Below are 22,089 nucleotides of genomic sequence, written 5' to 3'. Positions count from 1 at the left end.
GACACGCCATTCAACGGACCTTCACCTTGCGGCTCAAGCCCAAGGACCAGCAGGTTTGTGCATCCAATCTTACCATTGCTTATGCCAGTGCTAACTTACAGTATCCAGACCCACGGTTCAATCCGACACACCCGCCCTTAAGGATGGATTCCGTGCTTCCAGCTTCTTCTCCCTCGAGCGTGAGTGATGCAAAGGAAACGAAAAACGCCACCGCATTGGCACTGGAGCAGTCGGACCTTTCCGCAGCAACCTCGAAGTCGAGCTCGTCTTGAGATTGACCTAAGAGCCCCTTAATGCTATGGCCCGACTCGACACTTCATCATGGGGATGAATCGATCCTGGCCCCCGCGAGCTCGCAACCCTCGTCAACGAAACGAGAGACCGCATTCACGACCTCTCCAACTCGATTCAAGATTGCGAGCGAGCGCAAGTTTCAGCATACCATTTAAACACCACGTCCCGCGGCAAAGGTTACGGAACCAGCCATGTCAGACCCTACTCCGAACTCAGGCCACAACAAAGATGCTCAAACCATCCGACGTTGACCATAGCATTACGCAGAAAGAATTAGACACACCAACAGCCACAACAAACCTCCTCCCTCTTTGTGACGGTCAGATAGTCGACGTGGACGCCATGAATATCAACCCCGAGCAACCTCCCACCGTCGATATACAATCCACTGGTGCCAGCAGCGCCGCCGCCGAGGTGTTGTATGCCTCCAAAAGGTTTCCTTATTGTGTCTATCCCCACTCGTCGAGAGGCCAGGACTAATGAGCCAGTAACGACACCCAAGACTGTGTCGGAGATGGCTGTATCCCTTGAACTGTATGATGGAGATTGAAGTAATCACCCAAGCTCGCTATCTTAGGCAGATACTTAAAACCAAAATTCATCTTTATCTACATCTACATCTGCCTCTTTCAAGATGGATACTGTCGTCTATTTTCGTTCTTTAGTCAAGATGATAGATCTTAAGATAACCCTTGAGTATGTTTGTATTATATTTCATAAGATCGAGCTGTATTGACTAAACTGGGGCTCCATGTTTACGGGCAGCAAAGGCAGTATGAGTGGCACAGTCAGTGAAGCCCAGTCGGTCTCTATCTCCAGAAGAACAGCCTGCCATTACATTACAACAGGTAAGATGTCGGATACTCTCTGCATCGGAAACTGTGCCCTCTCAGCCAAGTCGCCGCTCGGAGATTAAGGCCAAGGTTGGGATCGGAATGATCCCATCCGCGCCTTCGACATGAAAATCACAATTGCCAGGACTTTACTTCTATTTGTTGCTCAAATTGGAAATCCCAACATCAGGCGAATATACGCCATGGGAAAGGACGTCCTTGATGTTACCATTCACTGAGGGTTAGAATCGCACGAAATGTTGCACATGATGAACAACAACACTCTGGCAATTGCCATCTCACCCACGACATTTAGCTACCTACCTACGTAAGGTAGTGAGAGAGAGTATGTGGGTCCTCAGGCATCAATGTCGGCGTGGTAGCCTCAGGTCTCAAGAAAAGGCAGCCTAATTCTCAGGCGTTGTTTCTCTCCAAAGCAACACACAGTCTCTTCATCTCTTTACTCCTCCTTGCATCCCTCTCCGCTGTTTCGCTCGATCTCGTCGCCACCACCTCGTCTTGCACCCAACCCAAACCCGGCGAGTTGCCCGTTTCCTCCGCCAGCAAGATGCCCAAGCTCAAGCCAAAAGCCAGGTCGCCGCCACAAGACGACAATAATATATTCTTCCTGCCCGAGGAAGGCTCCGACTTCTTCTCTGGCCACGTCCACCAGGAGGGCGGTGAATCCGACTTTTACCATGAGTCGGAGACCAACCTGCAGAAACCACTCGAGGAATTGCTCGGCGACCAACCTGCCCAGTTCCAGCCACGAACCAACTGGTCCCATTGGATCTCCGACAACCCAACCCGGTTCCACGTCAGTCAAGCTGAAGACAAGTTCCTGACTGAAGTTTCCAAGGTTCCGCCACAACACGATTTTGGCAACCTCCCACAAGCTTTCGGACGCCGCAGCTGGGAACAGCACTGCTGGGATCTTTGGGGAACGTTCAAGAAGCTCCGTGGGAACACAAAGGCCTCCGACCGGGACCTGGAGCCGCTCATGGCTATCCTTACGTATGGCATGCAAGATGTCGTGGTGGTTGCCCCCAAGCCCATTACCATTCATGACGGCAAGGTGTTCAAGAACCCACCGCTCCACGCGGCGGGCTCCGATCCGTTCCTCGCCGAAGGCGTGGATCGGGTTCATTGTTCGACAACAGCGTACGGTTCCCCAGACGATATGAAGCTCGCCTTGTTCAACAAACGCTTTTTGATTGGGACATTTAACTTTAACAACTACCACTGGACTTCATTCGTGTGGGATCGAACACCCGGCCATCTGCTCATCTACGACACGGATTCCGCCAATCGCGGGGGCCACACCAGATCTGCGATCCTTGCGTGGAGAGAAACTCTAGCTCACTATGGGCTCCCCTACAACTTCAGCTTCTTCTCCTTTCCTGCAGCTGGTCAACTGGGTGATTGGGAATGCGGCTATCTCGGTGTCTACCTTCTCTTTCTCCAGCTTCGGGGACTCACAGGGTTGAACTTTGATCAACTTACAGCCGACAACTCGCCCCAGGCCATTACGATCGACGGTGCCAAGACCACTGCGGCATTGAAACCACCCGCTCTACGATTTCGCGACTGGATCCTCGACTCCTAGAAGAAGACGAGAACGAAAAAGATCGCCAAGAAAACTGCTCTTGCGAGAATGAGGGACGTCCTGAGGGTCATCATCTTCAACGAGCTAGGAATCTTTGACCTCAAGTACATTGCCGACAATGAGATGCTCACATCCCTCCCCAACATCACAAATATGAAATACACAACCTGCATGGAGCCTAAACACAGCATTCAACCATTCAACAATTTTGGTGGGTTTCAAGTTCTCTAGTGGAATAACCTTGTCCCGTTCTCAATTCTCCCATCCCGTCGGATTATGCCCATTCTACCCGAACCATCGGTACCCTTCCGCCTCTCCCGCACACTTCCAGATGACAACGTCGAGTTGATGACAATATCGGCCGATCTGGTAGACAAGTACACGAGTCGGGGACTCTTCGTTGAGCCTAGCGGCCCGCGGCTACAGTCACAAGGTCCCGCCGAGCTCATTGACATTGATGCTGGTCCGAACCCTGCCACTCCGAAGCCTGTCGAAACACCGCCAGCTCCCACCGGCAATTTTACGGCAGCAGCTTCGTTGAAGCGTCGTCGGCAAAGGAGACTCGACTGGTACGCTTCCGCCACCGTATCTGACCCAGGGACTCGAGGCTCGCCGTTGGCGTTGGATGTTGCCGCATGGGACGAGAACGCGTCCGACTCCTCTTTCGACGAGGACGTGATCGACCTTTCCGTGATGCCTGCGGCGTCGGGAGGCTTGTCGCCGTCGCCAGATGGGCAGACTGACACTTGTACCCGTCCATCACCAGATCTTGGTACATCTCCCCCGCGCCCTGAATGAAACCCATCCCAGCAGAGGTTGAGCAAGAGTGCACCTCTGTCGGGGACGACAAGTAGACTATCTGAGTGTTTTGGAATAGTGGGTCATATACGTTCATGCCCATTTCCTCGACCCATGAGCACAAGGATATCGACCACCTGATGGAAAGACTGTTACTGAGGTTTTTGTTTTTTGTTATTGTTTATTCTTTTTTTGTGTTATATTGCGGGGACAATTATAGTAGGGATGGATGATGCGGAAGATAAGTGAATGCATGGTTGGCCTGGAATCACATGTTGATGACGTCGAGAGGTAATATCTACTATTTTTGGGGGAAAAAAAAATCCGATAAAGCTACAATCTTGTGCAGGTTTCTAATGCCGTCTTCCTCCCTCAAGGTCGCGCCTCGCCGAGTTTCGCCAAGAAGTAAAGAGAAGAGGAGGAAAAGAACTGCTAGGTTTATTGCCCACCCCCGCAGCCCACTGAATATCGCTGGGCTCCTGTGGGCCAACCTCCGTCCAATAGTCTCTTTGTCGGAAAGAGACGCGAGACTCATGGCTCACGAATGTCAGCAATTGGCTTGCAAATTAGATGTGACTTGAGAGGCCGGGTAAAATACGACTTGTGGCATACCCATTAACAGTCTAGGTCAGAGGGTAATATTGTGCCCCGTGCCGTAAAGTGGGCCATCCGCCTCGCTCAAGACTTCAAGAACGTGAGGTCGAGGACATGATAAGAAGAAACTGGGTTTCTATTTCTGATTGGCTGAAGCGGATTAAAGGCGGGCCCGAATGTGCGCTAATCATCAACCGCGCTAGTCTCACTTTCTCCTCACATCCTCTCGCCTTCATCTCTCAAGGTGCTTCCCGACAACCTTCCTCATTTCTGCAGAATCACCTCCGCCGGCCCTTGTTTCTCTACAGATCCCATATCATGGATTCAGACCACGCCCACGGTAAGTGGAGGCCCTCTCACACCCTGTTTCATGGTTGCCAGATGGCATTCTAACAGTACTTGACAGATGCTTCCGAGGGATCTGGAGATGGTAGCCTGTCGAACCCGCTCAAGAGGCTCGAGTTGTCTTGTCGCAGGGTCGTCGCATTGTGTTTACAGTCCCAAGATTGGCAAGGGCCCTACACCCCTCCCGAACAACTTTGCGAGCTCGAGTACAGCATGCTTGAAATGCACCGGTGTTTGCAGTCGTACCTGCGCGACCTTCCCGACCTGCCACCCTCGACCCCCCGACAAGCCAATCTCCAAGACGAAGCCGATGTCGACACCATGACCGACATGTTCCAGGCTGCTCAACGAATTACCGACGAAAGTGACGCTGGAGATGACGAGGCTGCGCATCGCCGCCAGGAGGCAGCAAAGGCAGCCATCTAGAAGATGGACGCATGCATCCACATCCCCGACGAGTGGCAACTCCACTCCATCTCTGACCAGGGACTTGGGTTTCTCGCTGCTCTCCGTAGCCGAGAAGGTCTGGCGCAGATATTCAACGTTCTTAAAGTTGTACGAGAGATGGAGCAAACGAAAGCATGCCAGGGAGGACTGCAACCCCACCCCTCCATGCCCCCGGTTGGCCCCCAACAGCAGGACGATTTCGACGTGAAGACATGGGAAGATCGCGTTTCGAGAGTCATCAGACTCATCCAGAACTTGGAGGGCAACAACATCGCCTACACCTTGATGAAGAGGTTTAGCGAGATAGGGCTGTGGTCAGAATTTTACATGCTGCTTCATCCCTCTGGCCAGTCGGGCCCCGACAAGAAAAGGATGCGATTGAATAAGGATGTTTTGAGCAAGGTGGCATCCCGTCTCGGCTGGGATAAGAAAAAGGTCCACCATCACAAGGGCATGGGTCAGAAGACCATAGTGATTTGCGGTGGACATCCAGGCCTGGCGGCCATGCTGCCGCTGGCATCTGATGGCATTTTTGGAGTCACCCCAAGGGATTCCATTCGGTCGACCAAGAACGCCGATGCCAGGGTCATCGGTAGGCTTATGCAGGACAGCTGGGCGAGGAAGGCATGCGCCCTCGGCCGGGCCCTGGAACTCGCACTCCTACCCAACCCGACGCTCGATGGCAAGCTGGAAGAGCTTGCACGATTGGAAGTTGACTGGGCCAATATGGGCAAGGAGCGGCTGATGGGCATTCTTGATGAGTGGGGCGTGGAGGAATGCGACTGTAAATTATGAGTTACCGATTGTGTCGGAGCAGAAGTATTTGGATCCCAAGCCATATCCTGAGATTCCATGCTCTCTATCAATCTCAAGCTAGAGAGTAGCGCTTCGCAAGCGCACACCTTGTCCGTCAACTTGGTGATGAATCGCTTGACGGTAAAACTCGTTATTCATTCCTACTACAAGTAGCCGCCAATTCAACATCCTCTTCAATTAACTTCATCGTTATCCTTAGGGTTGTACATCACACACCCGCAGCCTTCTCCTTGACAGGCAGCCTGCCATACGGCTTTCTCCACACCTACTCTCCTCTCCCTTGTCAACTATCCAGGCTCCAACGAGTTCATTTCATCGCTTTATGCGGCAAAGCATCTCTCCGGTCACAAGGATGGATATATAGTAAAGCCTCCCTTTTCCCACTGCTGTACTATATGTGTGACCTTCGTCTCCCAGACCATACGCTTTGTATCATCTCCATGAACAAGATGCATGAGTATGGCATCTCACGATGCCATAAGAGCAATACTCGGTATGGCAATCCTTCGCTCGTATTGCAGATCCGACATCATCACCCAACCAGAATCCCCAAACTCTCGGCGTCGCGGACGAGAAGCACATCCGTCGACGGGCACAGGACCTGGCCGTCCTACTCCCATCACTATGGTATGTCCAACTACAATACAAGATATTGAAGTCGGCTAATATATATAGGCCGAAATTCCCATATACAGTATTTGGGATTCCTTTTGCCATATCCTCAAACTCCATGTAGTCCTCTGTGACCGGTATGAGATACTTGTTACGGCAAGTGGAAAAACCATCAAGATATCTCCAAGATTGATACAACAACAACAATACTGCGCTTGCCTCCAACTTTTTTTCCATTTTAGCAGGGCTTGAATATTCACAGAATCTCCACTGAGGCCCAGCAAACACCCCAAGCTTGCCTATAAACCACCCAGGTTGGTAGTGCCACAGGTATTGCAGCTGGGTACACCAACCAAAGTCTATTAGTGCCACAACTTGGGGAATACCGTGCTTTGGTCAAATAGGCTGGCAAGATTATGCGGCAAGATCCCACGCCCGCAAATCCGCACTCATTTCAAACCGACCTGAGCTAATTCTTTCCAAGCAACAAGTCTACAATATTACAGCTTCGGATCTTGCCAAGTGCCCCAGATTCTCCCCTCCAACAAAGACCGTCTCTCTACTCTATTTTATAGTGTTCAGAACCTAGATATCATAAGGATACCATGCATCCAGCCGACAAAGGCGAAGTGAACCAGTTCGTCCAGAAGCTTGGCTCCCTATCGCGTCTCGAGCCATGTGACCCATGTGTCTTGCTTGAATTCTCCAACCTCGCCCATCCAGCGAGCATATTGAGTGGGTGTTTTTATTTCCACAATGAAGGACGCCAGTCATTGAAAGTAGAATATCACCCGAATCAACAACAGATGGCAAACTTGCCAACCAACCTGCTTCAAGAAACGACGATGGGCACACAACTCCAACTACATGGTGACTCCTGTCAGGACTGTCAAGGCCATTTGCGATGCACATACACACTACCACAAAGGGCCTGCCGACATACCCAACTGCCTCTGCAAATCGGTGCAGGACCACTTCTTGATCTCAAATGGCGCTGACGTCCCCGAGACACAGAAGAACAATATCTATAACCTGCTGGCCTTGTTCAGAGAGAAGCCATTCGGCAACAGTTTCAAGTCTGTCGTGTTATCCAGTCTGGCGGTTCCTTGTATCGAGACACAACAGAAGCAGAGAGTGGCAGTGGCACACCTCGACCATCTAACCACAATATTTCCCTGCTGCAGTCAAGATCACTCCTCTTCTTGTTTACCTTGAGCTTTACGGCAACCCAGTCCAGGGATAGCACAATGGAGTATTTCCATCTGCTGGTTGAGACTATAAAGACTTTAAAATGTGCCCCAGACACAGACTGTCCACCCACAAGGTGGCCCCGATTCACCAGGATGAGTACACCCCGTTGGAGTTCTCGTGGATATACGAAGCCCATACGACTCTGCAGATCAAACACATCGCTGTTGCACTTAAGCAAGTCCGAATACATGGTACCAGAAGCAATATACCGTGTTCTTATACACTGCTTGCTTCGATCCGAATCGGAGCAGCTAGGAGGTCTTGTGCTTCCAGATCTCAGCAAAATACACGACGATACAACAGACGATGGAGTCGGCAGTTGCTTCCTCCACCACGTCCTCAACGATGCATCAGTTGCAAAAGGCAAAGACCACATGCAACATGTCATCCAGGCCGACCAGGTTCGGAACAATCAATGGGTTACGGGTATATCCTCGTTGAGCATGAGGACGGCAAAAAGGGTACCTTGGAGATACTCACGACATGCTCCATTTGCTGTCGCTGGCGATGCTGATGACAGGTAGGCAACCTCCAAGAATCACCGAATTATTTGGGCTGTATGTGGAGAATACAGTGGTGTCGAGGCAAAACAACCCTTATTGCTAAAGGTAGGTTGGCATTTTTCATGACATATCACACGACACTTGGCCAGATATGCAAGATAAAGCCAGTCTGGCGATTCCTCCCCCACTCTCTGAGTTAAATGCTGGTCGTGTACCTCCAGCTGGTTTGTATTTTTTATTTTTTTTGCCCAGGCTCTGCACCATCAAACTCGCTCATCAATATTATCAAGCCGGCTAATGCTGCAGCCCTTCACGAGAGATTTAACACAGCATGTGTCGGATTCGCCCGTGCAAGTCCATCATCCCCGAGGGGAAATTGCAACAGAGTGGAGAGGCCCGCCCCTAGACTCTACTAAACTCAAAATGTTTCTCCAAACAACGGTATTGTATATGAGTTTCACAGGGTCACATTGAAAATTGTCGGGCAGATGTTTGAGATTTGAATCTGGAGGCACGCGGCCAATGTATTTGGTCGACACTACCCCCCCGAGTACCACAGAGACATAGGATACCAACAGCAGCCCCGAGGATAATGCAGGTGTCGATTCAATATTCGACCAGCAAGCCGCACATTCGACCAGAACCGCAAATCTAATATGTGCAGTAGAAGCTAAGGATGGGTACCAGGATTTCCTCAGCATCAGTTATTCCTGGCATTTCCTCATGCATCTCGGCAAGTCGAATGGCCCAGGTACTATGACGTCGTCACTTGGAAATCCGCCAGAAAGATGGTCAGGCGAGCAGGCGAAGTGTCTGGATCGCGTTTTGATGCTTGCCGTGGAGGATGATGCACTTCAAAACCCCCACCAGGTAGACAGAATGACGCTTCGAGACTATTCACGAAAAAGCAATCAAGGCTATGTTCGAGACTAACTAAGGCCTGATGTTATCTCCGTTGCCGCAGCTGATGATGGCAGAGCTGAATATTTCTTGAAGTGACAATCGTTGTTACGTTGCTCGAGTCGCTTGCTGTGGATGCCAAGCGGCGTCCCGACAAGTACTAGATTGACGCCCGGATTTGAACGGAGGATTTCAATGGAGACATGGTGCCAAGTAGTATAATCATCTTCCCAGCGAGCCTCCATTTCAAACTCTGGAAGTTTTTTTTTTTTTTTTTTCCCTAGAGCTTAGGAATAGATGAGCTGTCGATCTTGTCGTCATCGACGAGGCCCACGTTATGCTCGCCGATAACGAGGAGTTCCGGCCTTGATCTAAGGAAATCGGATCCAACGCCATAGACTCGTCGCCGCGACGCCTGTGGTTGACGACCGCCCTGCCACGGAAGGAGCTACCCAAGTTTAACTACATCCACAGCATACCCACCTGCAATGTTGTGTGCCAGTCCACCAATCGACCAAACCTCGGCCATGGGTGTCATGACATATCGTCTTCCAGGGGCCAGCTGCACGAGTCCGTGGAAGATTGGAGCCTACTGCGGAATATCAAAAACCGCAAAGGAATTATCTATTTCTAGTGAGAGGAAGAGTTGATAAGAGCCATTGACATAACGGGATAGCCAGCCTATCATGGAGACCTGTCCATGTCTCAGCGGGAGACCACTCTTCGGGAACGGAGGAATGGCGCCACAGGCGAATGTGTCACCGTAGCCGCATCCGCCCTGGGCCTTGGCCTTGATATTCCAGAGGTATCCATTGTCCTTGTGCTCGACGAGCCTTTTCCCCTTTGCTGACATGAGGCAGCAATTTGGCCGCGCCGGTCGCGACCCCAACGGCGAGCTGGCGGATGCCCATCCTCGTTTGTAAGCAACCTGTAGATTCCATGAGCAAGTTCATGGATGAGGGGTGCTGCCAATCCGCCCTCGCCAGCTACCTCGACAATAAACAAGCATCAGATTCCCTTCCAAACGAGGCCCAGTGTGACACCTGGACCATGGTGATGATACGGCAAGGGGTGACAAGCTTCTCCCGGAAACATGGCCGTCGATACTGGCGGAGCCCGTGATGCCTATACCCATCCGGACACCTCGGCGCTCTCAACCTTTTGCCCATGTCAAGCACCCTAGGAAACCATGGGTGCCGACACTCATGATTGCTGTGTCCCACGGCAGTTCCAGACACCTACAATGTCCTCAGCCTTCGCCCACACCTAGCACTACAGTTCCCAGCACAAGCCAGCCAGTCCTTATGTCAACTTCACCAAAGAGTTCAAAACGAGTGATGCAATAAGATAATATGGAAAACGCCAGAAGCCCATTCAAATGCCCTCAAACGAGTGAGGATCGGACAAGTTGCCTTATCCAGTGGTGGCAATAATACACATCTATAAAAAGAAGACATGGATTGTCGGGCGCCACGAAACAAACGTCGCTCTACGGCAGCATACCGCCTGAGATGATACATCAAACTTGACTTAACTTGGTGATACACAAGCGGTACTATACAGGAAAGGAGTCTGTCCCCTATGTTTTTTTAAGACAGATTAGAGAAGCGAAGTTACCTTAGTGATTACTTCTATCCACTGGCAACTAGTGTATTGACTATAAACAACAGTATGGTTAAGAAGAGGAAGATTACTTTTAAATTAATAAACTTATTCAGCTACTTTCTTTCTTGGGCTCTGCAGCCATATTGTATTAATGACTAGGATGGGAGTAAGTGTTTCTATGAAATATGCCCAAGAGAGATTATTACTTTTTTTTTTCTTTATCCTCACGAGGTACAGGATATAATCAGGGAGTCCGGTTATGCAGAGGGTGACTTGCGCCGGCATGTATCGTCTATAAACAAAGCAGTATGGGAGCGCCTCGACAGGGTGGAGGTTGTGCCACTGCATCCCTTCAAACCCGTGAGTGCTGGTTTCAATCTAGAGCATCTACTTCAGGCATACATGACGGTATCGCGTGGAGGCCTGAGGAATGCAAGATGCACGTGGCCTTGCACGCTAAGGCAGCCAACTCACCTTCAACTCACCTCAACACTCATTATCATACTCAGCACAAGCACATTTCTTTCTTCTCAACACCTGCACAGCCGCCCGCATCTCGCAATCGCTCGGTCTACTTCCAGGAGCTACATCTTTATCCTTGTGTCGTTTGTTGCGCCAACCAACCTCGGGGCTCATTCACAACCTCTTCACATCGCGGTTGCGTGCAGATTTTTGCCTCCTTCTGTCTCCATTCCCCATCCTCTTCCTTGTAACGTCAGCCCTCACTCGCTCACGCACTCATCTTCTCGCCTGAGACCACCACGCACCGCATCTTCTCGCCTGAGACCACCACGCGCCGCATCTTCGAGCATCGGCAGGTTTCCGCGTCCACCCCCCGCTGCGGTTGAATCATGACTAACCTCCCAACGTCCAGACCCTGTTTCAATTTGCGCTAGACAGGCAGTCACGATGGCTATAGGATTGCTCCACTCACCTCCACCGACCGTAAGTGGTGTACAAGAAATGAAGTAAGATAGCCCTACTGACATTGGAACAGCCGTCGCCTCATACTCCTCCTACTCCGACCAAGACAAGTGTTGAGCTGGTGTTCAACTTGATCCAGGAGCCTTTAGACGCCCTGGCCTGACTCGATATTGAAGCATGGCAACGCAACCATGCTGGCACCGGCGAGCAGGCGACTTCCATCGACGAAATGAGAAACAGAATCCGTAACCTCTGCGCTCGGATTCAAGAGGATGCAGGAAGGATCCAGCGCGCCGTTCAACCACAACCCCCCCCTTCGACCCAGGCGAAAGGACTATCCACTCCAAACCCAACCCCGAACCTGCAAGGAAAAAAGACGATCAAACCCCTCGACGTCAGCCTCAAACCCACAGAACCTGCTGCGCAATCGGATTCTGACGCAGACTCTCTCCCCGAGAAACCAGCTCCCCGCCGTGTCCATCGTTGGAACCCAACAAACCCCAGGGCCAGGGCCAGGGCCAAGGCCAAGGCCAAGAAGCTAGAAGCCACTGCGCCCTCGGTCGCAGAGCAAACCGACACAGCGATGGCAAATGCACCCATGCCGGCGCCGGCATCCAAGACTACACCGGTAATAGTCTTACCCCTCGTGGACGCAACCTGCCTCGAGGTTTGGAACCGACTGATGGGAATGGAAACGATCAAGCGAGCTCGAAAACTTGTACAGATGTTCGGAACCGAAGATTCAACCCCACCCATGCACGACCATTCCGAGCTGAACGTTGTTGCCTATTTTGGTTCCACGATCGAGATGATGGATCGCAAGACAATCATCGGGCGCCTTCGCATCATGTTCCACAAGGTTAAACTGCATCGCCTAAACCAAAGCTTCACACTTCCAGGCGGCAAAGGCAGTATTGGTGGTACAGTCGATAGAATTGCCGAGTTGGGATTCATCTCTCGAAGAACAGCCCAGGACTATATCGCAACAGGCAAGGTGTCGGATACTCTTTGCGTCGGACACTGCGGCCTCTTGGTTGGTTTGCCGACTGGAAACGAAGGCCAAGACTGGGATCAGAATGATCCCCTCCGCGCCTGCAACATCAAAATTACGGCTGCCAGGACTTTGCTACCGCTTGTTGCGCAAACTGACAATCCCGCCATCAGGCGCATGTGTGCCATGGGGGAGGATGTCCTCGAGGTCATCATCTACGGAAAGCCGGTATCGCCCGAGTTGGAGAACCTCGTGAGCAACGAGGACATCGAGCTCCAAGAAGTCCTGGCTTTATATGATGGCAAGGAGTGCACCTGCACAGCTATGAATTTGGGAAATGAGCAATGAGATATTAGAACTGTATTGTCTGTAAGACGGGAGATGATGATTTGTTAGCAGCAAGAGCTCTGCCAAGCAGGTGGTATTATAGCCAGGTTTTTCTAGGTAATTTAAGACAATTGCTTCTTTTGGTATCAAAGACATTGTGGATATTCCCCCGGCTCGGAGGTATATTGTGATGATCATAGCCACGCCGCTCATTGCAGCATTCGATGAGAAAATTGCCATCACCGTCAACACACAATCTGCCGCCATGGAAAGACTAGACGTCGGATTGTGGCGATGCAGCAGTACCGACGGCCCCGAGTCAACCACTGCTGCTGAGAAAGTCAGATACTGTATCTACCACTTGATTCGCGGGGACATAAGAAACACCCAGGATACACTGCAAGTGCAATCCTCTGCAACAAGGATGAGGGCACTTGCTGTGGCAGAGTCTGCTCCAACCCGTTGCAGGCAAAAGGGAGGCTGCAACTGTACAAGCCAATACGGCCGGTATTGTTGACGGCAATATTGATCGGGAGGACTAGCCCCCCTGATCGGCCCAAGAGTCGCGTTCGGTCTCATTGCAAACTCACCGATATTCCCCATCGAATTAACTCAATAAAGGCTATTGAAGTTATTCTAGGCTCAATCGTGAAATCTCCATGCAAAATTGTCAAAGCGCGTTGGCAGAGTTTCTCTGACAAGAAGGCCGCCTAGGTGAGATTTGGCCCCTCGATGTCTCATACATGATATCGCTTCTCTTCATCGACCAGGACCGGGATCAGCACACACGCGTAAGGGTCGGGGATGACGATGCCGAGTTTTCGACCCCTGTGTCCTCGGCATTGGAGGCTTCTGCGCCCTTGTCGTCCTTGAGGATCCTGGAACTGGCGCATGTACGGCCCCAAGTTGTCCTCGACCACACAATCGACCGTCTCAAGCTGGTTCGTCTTGTGATTTCCAACTCGGATTAAAGTATTGTAATATATCCATACAGACAAACCTGTGAACGAATTTCATGCCACCCTCGGCGAGGCGCCATACTCCCATGCGGCTTGTCTTGCTGCCAAGTTTCATCAGCATATCTCGCAAGCATCATTGACGACGGATGTAACTTACCCACTGATGGGGTCGTCGATATCGAGTGAGGGAGGGTTCGCCGTCCTTTCCGGCGCCGGCACCCGAGATCCCCGATGTCCGACTCGCCCTAACCGTAGGTCTGGTGCCACCGCAGTTGTCACAGGGGTAAGCAAAGCTGCCTACGGCGCGCCTTCTACCTGCCGTGGTAGCTACCGATAGTGACAACGGTGAACCCAACATTCCCATCTTTCATCTTTACAAGCCAAGGTCGCGAGCGGCAGCGAGCACTGGAGTGCGGTAGTATTTCCCCCCTCCCCGACCGTGCTGGTCACGGTCACGCACGGGCGGGGAAACCGGGTTAGAAATATACCATAATAAAGATATGATGAAGTAATCGGGGATCCTCTTCTTAGTCAACTCGGATAATCCGACAGGTTCTATCTGTCTGACAGAAACGGTCATCACGCCCTCCCCCCATCGTAGAAGGGCGATGATTGATGGCAACTCCTCGTGTCACAAGCTGAAGTTGAATATCTTAGTCTTTCCTTGAGCTACAATAAGGCGAGAGTTCTCGAAATCGATCGGTGGGTAGGCGGCTAGAATGATCCGGCGATCCTCGGTCCATGTCACCTGTTGGACATATCTCCATCTCCGCTGATGCTTTACTATAATTGCCAAGCCCAGTCACGGAACCTTGAAGCAGCCCCCCCCCCCCCTTGGACATTAGAATCTTGCTATGCCAGCTTTGCTATGTAATTCAATGCCAATCTGGCATAACTCCGGACACCGGGCCACCAAATCGAAGCCACCACTTCCCCGCTTCGTTCGAGCACACCCCACATTTTCCTTTTTCATCAACATCATCATCCCCAAGCATGCCATGCATCACCCTGCTCTCCCTCTCGTTTCAGACACCTCAGATTCTACGTCTATTATATTATTAATTTCCCAGTACCTCGCTATTACCTTCAAGCAATTCACCTTCACTTTCCTTCACCATTATTTCTGGGCGTCATATATCAAGATACCAACCTTCTTGTCCCCTCAGTATGTTCACACCTCTATCTATTTCTAAACAGAATCATACAGACACCTCCCACTTTCTTCTATCCTTCTATCTCCTAATTGTTATTATATTATCTCCATCTTCCCTCTGCTTGATGCGGAAAGACCGATCCTGAGCCTCATGCTCAGGGTCGGGCCTGAGGCATCAGGCCTTGTGCGGTCACGTGGGTCGAGACCCTTACGGTCCCGAGCCCTCGACCGCAAGATAGATGAATCAACCTTCTTTACACATCTTCATGAGACCCTCACTTACGTGACTAGCGACCCTATTCGCATCATATGGTAGCAATTGCAGCTATCGCACAGTCAACAAGCCTGCGATTGAATTCGTCAAGGCACCAGGTCTCCCGACCAACACGATCCCTGGTAGCACGACCAGCCACCAGCCGGATCCCGGACTTTTCGACAACGCAGAAGCTAGCGCCCCGCTCTGCACCCCCTCACACTATCGTCGATACGTGAGAAACACACCAAAGCGCGATATCCCTCGAAGGAACGAGCCTGTGGCCACCCCTCTCCCTGTCTAAGGTCTTAAGGCTACGCCGATCGCCGTTTCGACCCGCCAGGCTAGACCTGTTGTGTGCCGAGACCAGCAGCCGAGCCCTAAGCCCGCCAATTGGAAAGCGCACAATTTTCCGACGATTGGACCTTGAGGGCCACGCTTGACCTGTTTTAGCCTAGCGCCGATTTCCTCGACGGAGCACAACACCAAGACACCCCCCTCACAACCCTACGATCGCCGTCTTGGCCTCACTGCATCGACCCTCGCTACGCCTGATACCGCTGTAGTATCTAAATGGGAACATGATGGCCCGATCACACGGCGACCGCGGCAGTGATGACGGGTCTGATGCCGTCCCACCGCCTCACAGAACACAACGAAAGCGCTTCTCGACTGCCCCCCAAGACATCGAGGCCTCGACAAAGCCAGCATGACCGAATGGTTCAAAGATTCCGGCAACGTCAAAGCCCTCGGATGGGGCCTCCGTTATGCCCGCCTCGTGAGTGAGACCCCTACTCGGGAAGTCCTCGAAACACTGATCCTTTGGGATAGCGATGTTATCTACAGTCTTCAACAGTTTGTGTCCAGATTTGCTGCCCGCGACCGCCACGCGCAAGACCTCCTCGGGTTGCCTCGTGCTAGAGCTGCCGACCTCAACCACCTCAGCTGGTGGCGGAAGGCTATTGTGAAGCAGTTCGACTTTGACGCTCCCGATGAATCTACCAGCGCCAAGCTCATCACTGAGAAAGCCCTCGGAGCATGAAGACAACATCCCCGAGCCACCTGACCCTTGGAGCCCGGCCCGAACCCGTGAGACCGCCCCGAGGTCTGACCTGTTGCCCTCACGAGGAAGCCAACGCGGCTCTGTGCCTCGCCGGAACCCGCCCTCTGATAACTCTTCGAGCGATGAAGATACAACTGCCGAAGCCCTCCGCCGAGCCCGACGAGATCAGTCCTATGTCTCCACTGCAGCTGGAAACGACTCTCAGAAGAGGGTCAAGAAGGAAGCCATCGGCACCTTTGACCCGGATTACAAGGACCCCCGGAAAACAGGCCTGATTGTCAACCAAGGCAAGCAAGTCTACACCGATGTGTATCTCTTCTGCGAGCACCTTCGAGTCTTTGAGCGCTACGGCGAGGACTCCCTTCAAGACTATTACGTCTCGATGCTTGGAGGCGGAGCCCAGGGATGGTTTATGGGCGAGCTTAGTGCAGACCAGCGCAACAAGCTCCTCGATGCCCCTATCCGCAAGTTCTGCAAGAAGCTTACAGCCCGCTTCAAACGCCCTGACGCCGAGATCACGGCTGACCTCCATACCGGAAGATACACCTTTAGCCTCGTTGACGAAGACATCAGCCTTACCCAGTGGGTCCAACGCAAGGCAGCGTATGCCAAGCAGCTGGGCATCGTGGAGGATCGACTCATTATTCAGGCCATCTACCCGCAGATCGACCATGAGATCTCCCGTCTTCTCAATACGCCTAGATCCAAGGATAGGCTGTTCGACTTTATCCGCGAATGTGAAGACCTTCGACCGATCATCACAGAGATAGCCCGACGACGACGAGGGCGTCGAGATGACCGTTTTTCCGCCCCCCGACGAGACCGCGACCGCGATTACATCGGGGATCAGAACCGCGATCGGTACGAAAACCGACCCCGAGACCGCTACGATAACCGTGACCGCGATGACCGACGCCGCAACCGCGACGACCGACAAGATGATCGCAACCGACCCTTCCGCGAGGACCGCAGAGCCCAAGGCAGCGGCAACGACGATCGCTACCGTGACAAGCCCCGAGACAACTACCGTGATCGCGACCGACGGGACGGCAACGCGAAGAAAGTCACCTTCGAGAAGAAATACCAGGTAGCTGAGGCCGAGCCTGAGCCCGAGCCTGACCGGAGCCCTATTGCCTCTGATGCCGACGACGAAGATGAGGCCTCGCTGTCAGATTCTTCAGCCTTCTCAGTGAGATCACAACAGGCTTACGTTGTGGCTATGACGAGATCGATCTCCGACCTTCCTGCCGACCCTGACTTCACCTGCAAGACCTGCCAACGCCCTTTTCCCTCCAAAATGATCCTGGAGGAGCATCGCCTCGCCGACTGCTGTATTTCCCCTCAACAGGCTGCTGGAGATGAACCTCACTGCCCGGCAAGGCCCTCACGATGCAGGCACTGCAAGGAGGCTTTCCCAAGCCGTAACCGCCTTTTCCAGCATATCAAGGCCTGTGACGGGAACCCGAGTGTGATGAAGGCAGCCCTGATTCCGACTATGCCGACCTATGCAGCCCAGACCGCCCCAGAGCCTCTTCTGGAGCCTCAGCCTTGTGGTCAAGGTGATGACTACACCCACCTACGCTTGAAGGCCAAGGCCCCGGCAACTGACTCTCACTCTGTGGAAATCTGCGGCGACTCAGGCTGTGGCCGGCCTGTGATTGACCGCACCTGGCTTCAGAGCCTGGAGCACACTGTTGAGAAAAGAGACCCTGTCATCATCAAAGGCGTCAGCGGATGGAAGCGTACAGACGAGTGGGCTACCTTTACCTTCTATCTCGAAGGCCTTCACGCCGACGGCACGAAGGCAGGCACCGCCAAGTTCACTACATCCGCCTGGGTTCAGGATAAGCTGGATGCAGTGGCCCTGCTCGACAACGGCTTCCTTGACCCTTATAAATGCGACATCCTCATCACGGAGAGACGGATTCAGTGCGGCGTTCTCGATGGCTTCTACATCCCCTTTGATATCTCTCGCCCACGAAGATATGTCAACCGCCGTGTCAGCGCCCTCAGAGCTACCGTCGTACCTGCGGGACGAACCCTAGCTGTTGCCGCAACCTGGAAGGAGCTCCCCAAAGATCGCAGCTTCGCCTTCCACGCCTCGACTCCCTCGGCGATGCACGCTATGGTTGATCATAAGGCCCCGCCTGCTGTGATCTTCGTGAATAACACGAAAAAGGACATTAAGCTCCACCGGAAACAGAAGATCGGAAGTATCCTTGAGTGCGACGATGAGAGCTATTTCACATCGACCTGGACTGCGGCTCTGACAGCCCTGACGATGGCGGCAGCCCCAGCTTTGACAGCCCTCACAGATCCCTCAGCAGCTTCCTCAGCAGCCTACGCTGCGAATACCACCTGCGACCAGGTCAGCAATGCAGCTCTTTCGCTCCTGCCCTCAGTAACTCAGGAATTCGCCCTCACGAGAGAAATCGAGGCTGTTGCCTCAGGATCCTACGACATCAACTGGGCTCCCCAGGAAGCCCAGCCTGCAGCCTCACTGAGTGATGCTATCTTCGAGGACCAGCAGAAAGCTAACCTTCCTTGGAAGCAACGCCGCAAGGCTGCCTCCGCCGTTACAGCTTTCCTCGCTGGCGATGACGATCCCTCGAGCAAGCCCTCACCGCCTGAGGCCCCGGCCGAGCCTCCGCCCGATACCTCACGAGTTCCCTATCAAACACACGTACAAAAGACACCGAACCTTCCCGAGATCCTCACCGACGAAGGCGTCCACATCTATGCCCAAGACCCTGCCTTTGCCGCCGCAGCCGCCCGACTGATTGCCCGTCATGCCCAGCTCTGGACGGATACAGGCCTCGTCAAGGTCCCCGACGGCGAGGAGCTCCAAGTCCCTCTGATCGATAACTGGCACGAGCACCGCATATCTCAGAGACCTTATCCAAGCGGCCTCAAGGATCGTGAATTCATTGACGGACAGTTTGACCTCTTGCATCGGCAAGGCCGCCTCGAATGGGCCAAGGGACCTACGCCCTTCACAGCCCCCATCTTTGTGGTCTGGCGTACGGTCAAAGGCGAGCCCAAAGGCCGCCTGGTCGTCGATCTCAGAGCCCTCAACAAGATCACAGTTCCTGATAACTATCCTCTGCCTCGTCAGGAAGATATCATCCAAGCCCTCCGCGGAGCTCGATACATTACGGCTATCGATGCCTCGTCCTTCTTCTTCCAGTTCGGCGTGAAGCTTGAGCATCGGGACCGCTTTACGATGACGAGCCATCGAGGCTTGGAAAGGTCAACTGTGGCTCCAGTGGGCTTCCACAACTCCCCTGCCTATGTACAGAGGTATATGGATAGGCTGCTCCGTCCCTATAGAAGCTACAGCCGCGCCTTTATCGACGATATCGTGATCTTCTCGGAGACCGCAGAGCAGCATCTAAAGCACCTGAAGATACTGTTCAGCCTCTTCCAAGCTCAGAACCTGACGATTTCCCCGAAGAAGAGCTGGATCGGATACCCTAGTGCCCAGCTTCTCGGCTTCCGCGTTGATGCCTTTGGATTGAGTACGACCGAGGAACGGATGGCCGCTTTCGCCCAGCTTGAATTCCCTCATCAGCTCGCAGGCCTAGAGCAATACATCGGCGCCACGGGATACATCAGACATCTCATTCCGTACTACGCACAGCTCATCGAGCCACTACAGAAACGGAAGGTTGCCCTTATGGCTGAAGGCCGAAAGGAAGGTAAGGTCGTGGACGGAAATCCTAATCGCCGCAAAGCCTACACCCGCGCAACCCACTACGAACCATCGGAAGATGAGAGGATTGCCTTCACGGCCCTACAGAAAGAAATCGCCTCAGGCCGGATGCTGTGCCATCTAGACCCTCAGAAGGAGCTCTTTCTGCAGGTTGATGCGAGCCTCGAGAGAGGCTTCGGGGCCGTCCTATTTCACCTTCGCGATGACTACACCTGGGAGCCAGGCACGCACATCTCGGCTACAGCCGTACGCCCTATCTGCTTTCTCAGCCGCGTGCTCACATCGGCAGAGCAACGATACGGACCGACGGAACTCGAAGTCGCCTGCCTCGTGTGGGCTGTGAAGAGGCTGCGCACATCCCTCCAATCCATGAAGCTACCTACGGTTGTGCTGACAGACCATTCGGCTACTAAGCAGGTTGTTGAGAAAACCTCCCTCGAGACCTCGAGCACCGACCGAGCGAACCGAAGGCTAGTCGTAGCCTCTATCTACCTCTCCGAGTATGACCTCAAGGTCTTCCACCTGCCGGGCAAAAAGAACTTCATCCCCGACGCCCTAAGCCGCCTTACTGCCCCCGAGACCGATGTCAACCCTCACCGCCGGAGACCTGATTATACAGCCCTCGACGACGTGCTGATGGTCTCCGAAGCTCTGATGGCAGAAGAAACGAAGATTCGATTTCAACAAGGCTACGTGACCGATACGAAGTTCTCAAAGATCATCGCTATGATCTTGGGCAAAGACCTTACATCAGCAGCCCTGCTGGCCGGCGAGGACGCCGTGAACGCCTTCAAGCCCGGGGTGCCCTTTGCCCTCCGAGACGGACTGCTTTATCACCAGGGCGTCGACGATTACACCCGTCTGTGTGTGCCACACAGCCTGAAGAGCGAGATCCTTGAGATGGCTCATGATAACCAACATCACTTCGGGGTTGAGAGAATGACAAAGGAGCTCTCAGGCCTCTGCATCCACAACCTCACCTACGCCATCAAAAAGCATATTCACAGCTGTCAGACCTGCTGCTTGGGGCAGACCGATAGACAGCCAGGTATCGGCAACTATCAGGCCATCCGGCCTCCAAAGCACCCGATGCATACCATCGCGATCGACTTCGTCGTCAGCCTGCCGCCTATTTTATCAGCAAATTCCCCGTGGGGTCTCGAGGGCTTCGAAACCTTTGATACCCTGGTGACTGTTACCTGCGCAGCGAGCAAGCGATGCCTCCTGATTCCCGGGCATTCAACCTACTCGGCAGCTGACTGGGCTACAGTCTTCGCTCGACAACTCATGCTGTCTGACTGGGGCATGCCGAAGGTCATTATCTCAGACCGTGACTCTAAGTTCACATCCCCCTTCTGGAAGACCCTCTGGAGCCTCTTTGGCACCAAGCTCGCGATGACTACGGCCTATCACCCCCAGGCAGATGGTCTCTCCGAGCGAAGGAATCAGACTGTTGAGATCGCCCTACGCTTCCACTATATGGAAAGCCCTGATGCTGACTGGGTCCGGATCCTTCCGGCCCTACAATGGAACCTCAACGGCGCCTACAACGTTGGAACTCGTACCTCTGCTCATGAATTTATCTACGGCATCAGCCTCCGCGGACCCTTGGAATCCTTCCAGCCTGATGACAAGGAAACCGCAGACCTGCCCTTCCTTCGCGAGGCCATACGAAAGGAGGCACAGCTTGCGATGGACTTTGCAGCTGCCAAGGCAAAACGATGGTACGATGCGAAACACCGCCCCATTCAACTTAAGGCTGGCGACAAGGTATATCTACGGCTTCACGATGGATACCACCTCCCCGGGAAGCCAGCGAGGAAGCTATCCCAGCAACGCACCGGCCCCTTCAAGATCAAACGAATGGTCGGAGATCTTGCAGCCGAGCTCGAGCTGCCGCCTGCTTGGAAGATCCACCCCGTGATATCCTGCCAACAGCTTCAGCCTGCCCACGCCGACGCCTTCCGCCCTGAGGAACCGGGCCCTGTGGAAGAAGATGACAACCAATACATCGTGGATCGGATCTTGCGACGGGAGGTCCGTCGGCTCGGGAGGAAGGCCACAGCCTTTGAGGGCTTCTGGGTGCGATGGAAAGGATGGGGA

At 53.1% G+C, this 22,089-nt stretch overlaps 7 protein-coding genes across 7 annotated transcripts; all 7 read left to right on the top strand.

The window, feature by feature from the left end:
* Positions 1-1,045: 1,045 nt before the first annotated feature.
* On the top strand, positions 1,046-2,912 carry BGZ61DRAFT_567540 (uncharacterized protein; the record flags this gene model as incomplete). The annotated part of the gene is made up of 2 exons (XM_046255970.1): positions 1,046-1,142; positions 1,490-2,912. 2 exons carry the CDS (start codon positions 1,046-1,048, stop codon positions 2,731-2,733), a joined length of 1,341 nt encoding a protein of 446 aa, XP_046095472.1. The 3' UTR covers positions 2,734-2,912.
* Positions 2,913-3,009: 97 nt separating this feature from the next.
* BGZ61DRAFT_486125 (uncharacterized protein) lies at positions 3,010-3,531 on the top strand (the record flags this gene model as incomplete). Its single annotated transcript, XM_046249820.1, has 1 exon — positions 3,010-3,531. The coding sequence occupies one exon, from the start codon at positions 3,010-3,012 to the stop codon at positions 3,529-3,531; it is 522 nt and encodes a 173-aa protein (XP_046095471.1).
* A 999-nt stretch (positions 3,532-4,530) lies between these two features.
* On the top strand, positions 4,531-6,115 carry BGZ61DRAFT_174210 (uncharacterized protein). The gene has a single exon (XM_046237616.1). The coding sequence runs from the start codon at positions 4,900-4,902 to the stop codon at positions 5,710-5,712; it is 813 nt and encodes a 270-aa protein (XP_046095470.1). The 5' UTR covers positions 4,531-4,899; the 3' UTR covers positions 5,713-6,115.
* Positions 6,116-9,699: 3,584 nt separating this feature from the next.
* Positions 9,700-9,922, top strand: BGZ61DRAFT_540450 (uncharacterized protein; the record flags this gene model as incomplete). The annotated part of the gene is made up of 2 exons (XM_046254909.1): positions 9,700-9,804; positions 9,860-9,922. 2 exons carry the CDS (start codon positions 9,700-9,702, stop codon positions 9,920-9,922), a joined length of 168 nt encoding a protein of 55 aa, XP_046095469.1.
* Positions 9,923-11,832: 1,910 nt separating this feature from the next.
* BGZ61DRAFT_465742 (uncharacterized protein) lies at positions 11,833-12,951 on the top strand. Its single transcript, XM_046247614.1, has one exon. It carries the CDS (start codon positions 12,112-12,114, stop codon positions 12,865-12,867), a length of 756 nt encoding a protein of 251 aa, XP_046095468.1. The 5' UTR covers positions 11,833-12,111; the 3' UTR covers positions 12,868-12,951.
* Positions 12,952-13,589: 638 nt separating this feature from the next.
* Positions 13,590-14,285, top strand: BGZ61DRAFT_486120 (uncharacterized protein; the record flags this gene model as incomplete). Its single annotated transcript, XM_046249819.1, has 3 exons — positions 13,590-13,787; positions 13,924-14,088; positions 14,133-14,285. The coding sequence occupies 3 exons, from the start codon at positions 13,590-13,592 to the stop codon at positions 14,283-14,285; spliced, it is 516 nt and encodes a 171-aa protein (XP_046095467.1).
* A 1,505-nt stretch (positions 14,286-15,790) lies between these two features.
* BGZ61DRAFT_433816 (uncharacterized protein) lies at positions 15,791-17,484 on the top strand (the record flags this gene model as incomplete). The annotated part of the gene is made up of 2 exons (XM_046243934.1): positions 15,791-15,989; positions 16,043-17,484. A coding segment is annotated over exon 2 (1,281 nt), but the record flags the coding sequence as incomplete, so codon positions are not given.
* Positions 17,485-22,089: the final 4,605 nt, after the last annotated feature.

Source organism: Ilyonectria robusta (genome assembly GCF_021365365.1).
Source record: "Ilyonectria robusta strain PMI_751 chromosome Unknown BGZ61scaffold_43, whole genome shotgun sequence".
In the NCBI taxonomy this organism is placed as follows: Eukaryota; Fungi; Ascomycota; class Sordariomycetes; order Hypocreales; family Nectriaceae; genus Ilyonectria; species Ilyonectria robusta.
Note: the sequence above shows the minus strand (reverse complement) of the source record. Positions and strands in the feature narration are given on the sequence as shown.